The 9,758-nt window shown below is 43.5% G+C and overlaps 1 protein-coding gene across 2 annotated transcripts in view; it reads right to left on the bottom strand.

Annotated features, from left to right (window-relative positions):
- Positions 1–554, bottom strand: part of Pcna (proliferating cell nuclear antigen) — a 4,513-nt gene extending 3,959 nt beyond the window's left edge. Inside the window, exons 1-2 of one of the 2 annotated variants that reach the window (XM_010607528.3) lie at positions 462–554; positions 107–351 (exon numbers count right to left, since the gene is read on the bottom strand). In XM_010607528.3, the coding sequence (XP_010605830.1) occupies positions 107–327 (221 nt within the window). In that variant the 5' untranslated portion in view covers positions 328–351; positions 462–554. Of the gene's footprint in view, positions 1–106 lie in introns of both variants that reach the window. The other variant, XM_010607527.3, reaches the window with a different exon arrangement.
- Between the last annotated feature and the right edge of the window lie 9,204 nt (positions 555–9,758).

Below are 9,758 nucleotides of genomic sequence, written 5' to 3'. Positions count from 1 at the left end.
GAAGGTGCGGATGGCCTGCGACAGCAAACCAGGGCCCAGCTCGGCGCGCTCCCGCCACGAGAGGGGGCTGGGGAGGCCCAGGTCCCGGTCCCCGCGCCCGGCTCACCTGGTAAGGTTCACACCCATGGCTAGGTTACGGTCGCAGCGATAAGTGTCGAAGCCTTCGGAGCGCAACGTGAGCTGCACCAGGGAGACGTGGGACGAGTCCATGCTCTGCAGGTTCACGCCGCCGGAGCTGATGTCCCAGCAGGCCTCGTTGATGAGGTCCTTGAGTGCCTCCAGCACCTTCTTCAGGATGGAGCCCTGGACCAGGCGTGCCTCGAACATAGTGGCGGAGTCACGAAGACGCAGCTGTACACGGGGAGGAAGGAGTAAAGCCCAGCTGGTTTAGGCTTCCCGAAGGTGAGAGAACAGGCGAAAACGCAGCAAGAGGCTCAGAGTAAGAAACGCGACAATCTTACTGCTCCCAGAGCCGTTCAATGCCGCCGCTTCCGCGAGCGTTCTCTCCGCCCCGTGCCCACTATTGCTACGTCACCACGTTCCCCCGCCCATCCCCTAGGCGGGGAGACCTCAGGACCAATCGTATATCTCATTTTCGCAAACCCCGCCGTTGTTGAACATCCATTGGAGCAACGAGTGTGCAGAGGCGGGGCAAACGCGAGGCGGACCTTCAGAGGTGGGCGGGGCGGCGTCCGGGAGTCTCCCGCCTTTTTCCTTGCTGACCTTTGCAGCTGCAGTATAGGCCGTCTTGCGGTCTTGAAGGCCCCTTGCAGGACCGGATTGATGTTCCTCACCTCGGAGGTTCCTGCTCAGACTCCCACTTCGGAAGTACAGAGATACCGGCCGTGAAAGTGAAGCCCAAATCAAACCTACCAGGAGAAAAAGCCGCCTGTACCGGGAAGACTATAGTTGCTGTAAATACAGATTTATTTCTGCTACGACAGCAGAGATGTACATCTCAAGTGTCAGGCAGTAAGGATGTGTGTGCTTACCGCTCTCTAGACTCCTAGCCACCATGTTTAACACCCCCTACGCTTCTATAGTCAATGACAATCATTTATTGCAAGTTTTTGTTGTCTATATTTGTATTGTGCACACTAATGCAGACTACCTAGTAGAGTAAGTACACTTTGTTTTATGACACGTACTTTTTATTTTCTTTTTTGTGTTCCTGAAGAGCAAACCCACGGGGCACTCAGCTACATCTCCAGCTCTTTCAACTGGGCCCCCCTGCACATCTTTTCTACATTAGTACAGCGTGGGCAAGTTAAAGAGATCCAATCTCAAAGTAAAAAGTTCAGTGCCCCATGGGTTCAATCCTCAGTACACCAGAAAAAAAAAAAATCAAATCCTCTCCCCAATATCCCACATGTCACCTAATTTACCAATTTCCTGTTGTAACTACAAACACCTTTGAGCACTTAAGTGTTTTTTGTTAGATCAGCTCCTTCAAACAGCACTGTGGGTTGAAGAAAAATAAACTTTTAATAAATGCTACTGGATTGGTCTCTAAAAGATTACAAGTTACTTTCTAGCCAAGACTGCATGGGTTTGGTTGTTCCCCCTTTCCTGGATCTGGGCTACTGCTCTACCACTGAGCTATGCCCCTGGTCTCAATAATCTCACTTTTAAATGTCTAATCATTTGTGTGAAAATTTCTACTATTACAATTTTTTTTTTTTTTTTTGGTACTGGGGATTGAATGCAGAACTTTGTGCTTGTGAGGCAGGCGGCAGCAACAATGAGCTAAATCCCCAGCCCTCTACTATTACAAATTGAGCATCTTTCACATATTTCTTGGCTATTGCATTCTTTAATCTTTTTCCTATTGATTAAATCATTTTATATATTATAATGTTAATCATTTGCCTATATATACAAACACATATATTGTCTCCTTTCATTTTCTTTTTTGCTTTGTTTAGAGCATTTCTTTTTCTTTCTTTTTTTTGGTACCAGGGATTGAACTCCAGTCTTTGCACTTGCAAGGCAGGCGCGGCACCACTGAGCTAAATCCCTAGCCCTAGAGCATTTCTCTTTATTTTAACATTTGATGTAGCTCAGTGGTTCCACTGCCTCCCTCACAAGCTCAAGGTCCTGAGTTTGATCCCCAGTACTGAAAAAAAAAAAAAAAAAACATCTTGATATGTAGAATTCTTCAGCTTTTCTACTGTATATCTTGTTATGTTACAGAAGGAATCAGTGACACACAGAGAGGCGGCAGAATGGAAGTAAAATAATCAATTTACTTATTGATAAGGGTCGATTGCACATAAACTGTGCCTGGATCGACGATGCACTGGGTTACAACTCCTTTTATAGGGTTTTACAGCCTTGACTTCATTTGGGTGGTTACATTTCATTCTCTCAGTTCAAATCACGGTCACAGAATAGCTAATCTTTTCAACCCATATATAAGAGTTCTTTTTGTTTTTTTTTTTGAGACAGGGTCTCACTATGTAGTTGAGACTGACCTGGAACTCACTATGTAGCCCTGGCTGGTCTCGAACTCACAGCGATTCTCCTGTCTCAGCCTCCCCGCCTCCCGAGTGCTGGGATTAAAGGCATGTGCCACCAAACCTGGCTTCCATATGTAACAGTTCTTTGCAGTTGGGGAGTTTACCTTTAAGATTCGCCTAGTTATCTATTCTAGTCCATAGGATGGGGGTGTTCAGGGTCAGGGAAGCAAATGTTAGCAATGGGTCCTTTCATCTAGACACTCTTACGATAATGTGGCTCCAATCTTTTCAAAGCTCAAGACCTTGATGTGCCCTGTTATCTCAGGGTCAGACCAAATGCCTCATTCAGCAACTAGTGGTTTGGTACCCATTAGTTTTGAGCTAAACAAAAACTGCTGTCAGAGACGGCAGAAGCCGCTTTACATTGTAACACTTTATAGGTTTTTGTTATTTATAAAAGTTTCCCCTATTAGTTTTGGATTTAGTTTTATTTATCCTGTTTATGGAATTGAAAGATACATTTATTTCATCGAGTCTAAAATATTCTTAACTGGGGAAAGGGAATAAAAAAGAATCAATATGTGTTATATACATGTACCTACTCCCTAAGATGAATGTAAACTTCATGTATTGCAAATGTGTACTAACAAAATAGAATTTAAAAAAATGATAAACCCTTTTGATTTCCATTGTCAACTCTTTCTACCCTTCTCTCCCTCTAGCATTTCTAGAAGACATATATATTTCATTGAATTCAAAATACCTTAAATTTCTAAGATGCACCATTATTTTATATAGTACAAGAAATAAAACACTATCATTAAATTCTTCATCACTTAGGCCAGGGATGTAGCTCAGTGGTGCTGTGCCTGCCTGGCAAGCAGAAGGTCCTGAGATCAATCCCTGGTACCAGAAAAAACAAACAAACAAACAAAAATCCTTCACCACTTAGAAGTTCTATTGGGTAAAAGAACTTCAACTGTATAAAGCACTTTTATCCTGAGTCACTCTTGTGCACACCTGAAAAATACATGGGGGCTCGGGTTCTGAGTAACCACTTACCCAGCATATATGAGGCATTGCAATCACTTGGTCCACTGTTTCTCCACATTCAGAATTTCCCACTCAGCTGCTCATACTGTTGTTTTTTTCCCCGTATAACGTTCTGTTGTTGTCAAGGGGGCTTACGATGTGGTATTTCTCTGCTATTCTATTATCTCTGGAATTGCTTCCAAGCCCCTGCCCATTTGCAAGTTTTCATGCTGGCATTTTCTTGCTTTATGTGTGACCACCACTTCTCTTTCTGCATAGATCTAAGTTTCAAAACATGATATAAAGTTGCGAGTATAACTCCATGTGCTTAGCATGCACAAAACCCTGGGTTAGATCCTCAGCAGCAGAAACAAACAAAAACATAACACTTAAGTATAAGTTCAGCTATTTGCATGTATTTCCCTTTTTTTTTTTTTTTTTTTTGGTACCAGGGATTGAACTCAGGACCTTGCACTTGTGAGGCAAGAGGCAGAACCACTGAGCCAAATCCCTGGCTCATTTTTCCTTTCTTCAGTCTTAAAATCTCAGTTCCGCCAGGCATGGTGCCACACGCCTGTAATCCCAGCATTTGGGAGGCTGAGGCAGGAGGATTGCTATGAGTACAAGAGCAGCCTGGGCTACATAGTGAGTTCCAGGTCAGTCTCAACTATATAGAGAGACCCTGTCTCAAAAAAAAAAAAAAAAAAAAAATCTCAGTTCCTTTGTGAAATGTGGACTGTGTTCACTCATCCAGTGAGGAACGTTTGCTTTGTTAATAACAACTGTGTGTGCTGTGCTCCTGTTTTCAGTCCTCGAAGGCTGGGGTTTAGATCTAAAATGTTCCCCAAAGACTCATGTTTGGAGGGTGACTAGATCATGGGGCGCTATATTCATCAGTGCACTCACTGCTCTGCATTAGGAGGTGGAGCCTGGTTGATGGATGGTTGCTGAGGGCTGACCTGCAAGGGTGTATTCTGTGTCTTCTCGCTCCACTTCCTGGCCACCAAGAGGTGAGCAGCTTTCCTCCACCATGTCAGTCTACTGTGCCCTCTCCATCTTGGATGGAGCCAACTGTGGATGGACTAAAATCATGAGCCAAAATAATAAACCTCCCCTCCTTTAAGTTGTGGGTGTTGGGTATTGTGTCCCAGCGAAGGAAAAGTGATTTAGACCTAAGCTTACTAAACATTGTGCTTCAGGTTCGGGGATTTAGCTCAGTGGTTCGGTGGCCTGCCTTGCAAGCTCAAGGACCCGAGTTCAATCCCCGGTACCCCCCCCAACAAACAAACAAACAAACAAACAAAACATTGTGCTTCAATGCCAAATCAGTGAGATTATTTGAAGATGGGGGTGGGAAAGGGACTTGATCCCAGAGCCTCACACACGTTCTGCCATTGAGCTGTACCCCAAGCCCAAGCCCTATGAAGTCATTTTAAATGGTAATTAAACCCCAGTGGTATGGTACCCACAATGCACATGCATTTGTTGAAATGAGGACTGAAAAATGGCTATGACCTATGGATGTGGATTCTATGTGGACCTATGGATTCCTCTTTGAAGAAGTGGCATTTTACTAGATCAGGCTGGAAAATGGAAGGAAGAGCATTGTAGGTTGAAACAATAGCATGATTAAAAAGATAGGCATCAGGACTGGGGATTCAGTGGCAGAGTGCTTCTTTATATTTACAAGGCCCTGGGTTCAATCCCCAGCATTGCCAAAAAATAGATAAAACCGTGGATATGCTTAGGAGGGGTGCAGTCAGTAGTTTGTTTGGGGGCTCAAAGGTTGATACATTTGTCTCAGCAGACTGAACAATGGGGAGAGCAATGCAGGTCAGACTGCACACTGAGCCAGGGCAAGATCAAAAAGGACCTTGAAGCTGAGGTTATAGCTCTTGGCACTGCTTTGCCTGCCTGGCAAGCACAAGGACCTGAGTTTGATCCCTGGTACCAAAAAACCAAAACCAAACCAAAAAAAAACCAACAAGGACCTTGTAGACTGTCTAAGTGCAAGAGAAAGTGACCAAAATTAGGTCTTTGCACAATCCAATTCGTATTTGAAGAGGATTCTGTAACATCTAGTAAAGATACTATTTGATCAGTGAAAGTATGAATGAAGTAAAATTTTATCTGATTGGTTAAACTTTTAGAAAAGAATAAAGCTGTAGACGCTTCCTTATAAGTATTTGTCAAATTCCAGACAAAGAATTCAAATTAGAATGAATGTAAATTCAGTGAGAAAGGAAAAGTATGTTGGTAAATATTTATGCCATTTTGTTGTGGTCATCTAAACATAAAAGGAAAAAACATATAAAACATAGAATGACTAAGTTTTGTCTGTTTGTTTGTTTTTTGGTACAGAGGATCAAACTCAGGACCTTGCACTTGCCAGGCAGGCATAGCACCACTGAGCTACAAACCTAGCTTGTGACTACGTGAGTTTCAAGACTTTGGTGTGCCCCACTGCACTGGTGAGTACACTTCAACTTTTAGGATCAGAGAGCTGGGTGTGGTGGCACACGCCTGTGATCCCAGCACTCAAGAGGCTGAGCCAGGAGGATCGCTGTGAGTTTGAGGCCCGCTTGGGCTACACCATGAGTTAAGACAAACCTCAACTGTATAATGAGACCTTGTCTCAAACAACAACAACAACAAAACCCAAAAGGTCAAAAAGGTTTCAGTGACAGAAAATACAATGCAGAGTATCAGAACAAACCAATATAGGATTTAATTATAGTAAATGGGCTCTTTGGTTGGTTGCAGAAGGTCCTGTAATCAATGAACTAATTAAGGTGAGAACAACTACTGGTAAGTAGTTAAGCTGTAACCAATTGACTAGTAGACTACATAGCCAATTAAGTTGTTTTTGTGTTCTTGCCTGTGTTTTTCTGTGAATGCTGTCTGATCAGATTGTTGGCTACAGTTCTCAGAGCCTGCTTTGGAAGCTACCCAGTTTTTGAATTGCATTTTTGTTTGTGATAGGGCCTCACTATATAGTTTAGGCTGGCTTTAAATTCAGTATGTAGCCCAGGCTGGCCTCAAATTTGCAGTAATCCTCCTGCCTCAGCCTCCCAAGTGCTGGGATTATGGGTGTATGCCACCAGGCCCAGTTTGTGTTTTGTTCTTATTTGCTCAATGAACCCTACTAAGCTCAACTGGCCTAAGGAATTTTTCCTTTCCTTTTTTTTTTTTTTTTTTTTTTTTGGCCCTGGAGATTGAACCCAAGGCTTTGAGCAAGCAAAACACAGCACAGGAATTTTTTTTAACAAGAGAAAGGGAATTTATTTATCTAAAAAGCCAGAGGAATTTGCCTTCTGGTGTCCAGGGCCAGTCTTAGCAGTGACGGAAAAGCTGCTAGCTACATTAATAAGCAGAGAAACATGGAGATGCATTTTCAGCCTGTTAAATGATGAAAAACCATGTTAACAGCCAGTGTACCAGTCTTCTGGAAGCCGGGTCCTGATGCTGTGAGGGACCAGCAGCCCTCGACAACCTCTCTGGTGCATCTGTGCCCTTAGTGAGAATTCAGTGCAGACACACAGGCGGCTGGGCAGGGTGCAGATATAATTCGCTGTAAAGCACTCCAGAGGGGAGAAGGCAGCCGAGCTACAGGCCTCTGCTCTGAATAGGAGTCTGGCTCTCCATTCCTGCCTGCATACAAGAGCTGCTCGCGGGGTTCAGGGAACTAGGGTGGGTGGTTGTGGCGATTAGTGACTGACATTTTTACTTAGAAGTTTCTTTGGAATTGTAATATGTCTTCTCCTTTTCAGATGATCAGTGTTCCCTCAAAATGCTGGACATGGGAGAAACTTTCATAAGAAATCTGTGAGAGAAGTTCTTAATTGAAACCAGGCCCTGCCCATGGCAGGAAGGTCTGTAAAAGAACATTTCCTTTCCCAGTATCACCGGGCTGCAGGCTCTTGCAGCTTGGAACGCTGTGTGCCTTATTCTAGAAATAGAGACCCCTTGAGTGTCAGATCTAACATTATAAATGTATTATACATTAGGGTCTTTTTTATTTGTTTGTTTTACTTAACTACACTTGGCAAATCATGCTACTTTGGACTCCCTTTTGGTCCTATTGGCCTTCTAATGCCTAACCACCTGCCTGACATTACAAAGAGTTCAGTTGTGGTACTGAGGATTGAACCCAGGGCTTTTGCACTGATCTACATCCCCAGCCCTTTATCTTTGTTTTAAGACAAGGTCTCACTAAGCTGCCCAGGCTAGGCTGAAATTTGTGACCCTCCTTGCGCAGCCTCCAAGCATACTGGGATTACAGGTGTGCACAACCCCATATTAAAAAAAGATTTTTTTGTGGTGCTGGAGATTGAACCCTGGGCTGTGTGCATGCTGGGCAAGGGCTCTCCAGGTTAGCTAGACCCCTCCTTGCCCGGTGAGTAATCTGGACTAAGCAGGACTCAGCATGGGTGTTTGTAGTTAGCGCCATCTGTTTTTGTTTGTTTGTTTGTTTTTGGTACTGTGGATCGAACTTGGGCCCTTGCACTTGTGAGGCAGGCGGCAGAACCACTGAGCTAAATCTCCAGCCCTGTACTTAGAGCCATCTGTACCCTGGTGGACACTATTGATTGGAAAAAGTGAGTTGCTCAGGTTTTGAGGGAGAACACTGATGTGAAATTATATAACAGTTTAGTGTATCTGTAAGATTTTAGGATCATAAGATTTGCTTTTTTTAAAAAAAAAAACTATAAGCACTTGGACAATTTTTTCAATTCCATTTTGTATGTTGTCTCCTTTAAACTAAGTTTTAGCTACCTGAGAGTATTTGTTACATTAATAGCTAGAAAGGCAATAAATGGGTAAGAAAAAGAGCAGATAAAGCCTGGTTTTGTTTGTGAAGGGCACTTAGTGATTTAGTTGTGTAAAGAATTATCTGACAATTTGTCACCTCAGAGAGGAAAATCACTGTTCAGGGAACTGGAGGATCTTTGTGTTACCTGTGCTGCTATAGTTTTCAAATGTCAGGATGAAGGGAGGGGTTTCCTTACAGAATGACAGCTGCAGCAATGTCTGCCCTCTTATCCTGGGCTTGCAGTCAGCTTGCACACTCTGCGGGCCTAGGAATCCTATGCTGGTCATTTCCATTACTCAACACAGTATTTAAAAAGAATGGGACTAACCAAAGTGTGTAATGAAACTATTATATACAGGATATGCTCTAAGCCAGGAGGAAAAGACTCTAGAAGAAAGAGTTAAGTTTTGTTTTGTTTTTTTCTATTTTTGAAATGGGCTATGCAGTTCAGGCTGGCCTCAAACTTAGGGTGATAGTCAGGGATTTAGCACAGTGGTTCCGCTGCCTGCCTCGAAAGCGCTAGGTCCCAAGTTTGATCCCTGGTACCAGAAAACAAAACCAAAAAACCAAAACAACTTAGGGTGATCATCTCTTGCCTCAGCCTCCTGAATGCTGGGATTTCAGGCATGGGATACCACACCCATCTAAGAGTTAATATAAAGAACAGAAGAGAAAATCAAGAGTAGAGGGGAGGTGTAGGATAATGTAAAGGAACAAAATTCTTCTTTGGACTGGAGGTGGATGGAGATTTTTGACTTTTAATTTCTTTCTGCAATTGAGAGAGAGGCCAGAAAGCTGATCTAAAGGGCTATAGGCATGACTTCTAGAGATGCTTGTGTAGCCAGACATATCTTGTTCTTCACAGCCCTGAGTTCAAACTCAGTTAACCTAGGAGAGCTGAGAGTGACAGATGAGAAGTTTGTTCAGAGGCCAGACGTGATGATGCAAGCCTGTAATTCCAGCACTAAGGAGGCTGAGGCAGGAGAATGATGATTCGAGACTATATAGCGAGATGCTGTCCAAAATATCAGTTTGTTCAGCCAAATTGTAGGAAGCTATCTGAGCACCATGTGACACCATCTATGACTTATATGCATGGGTTCGCCAGCTTCTCACATAGTCAGGGTTGAAACTGAATGGCTGAGCTTCCCTAGGCACTGACTTGATGCTCACTCAGATGTGACCTCTCTCAACTTTGAGACCCTAAAGGTGAGAGTCGGTAACACCTCTACCTGTCCCAGAACAGGTTCTTGTGGCTCACTCTGCATTGATGTCTTCTAGGTCCTTTGGATGATAGGCAGACCTTGCTTAATTTACCCAAGAGATACCTGGTCTTTAACTGCTTAACAGTTTACCCCAGGTATCACTTGGGCAGTGCATTAATTTATGTACTGACTATCCGAGCATCACTCAGGTGTCATTTCAACCAGTCAATTCTTGTATTGAATACATTT

Source organism: Fukomys damarensis, unplaced genomic scaffold, assembly GCF_012274545.1.
Source record: "Fukomys damarensis isolate Sample0158 unplaced genomic scaffold, DMR_v1.0_HiC HiC_scaffold_7, whole genome shotgun sequence".
NCBI classification, from domain to species: domain Eukaryota; kingdom Metazoa; phylum Chordata; class Mammalia; order Rodentia; family Bathyergidae; genus Fukomys; species Fukomys damarensis.
Note: the sequence above shows the minus strand (reverse complement) of the source record. Positions and strands in the feature narration are given on the sequence as shown.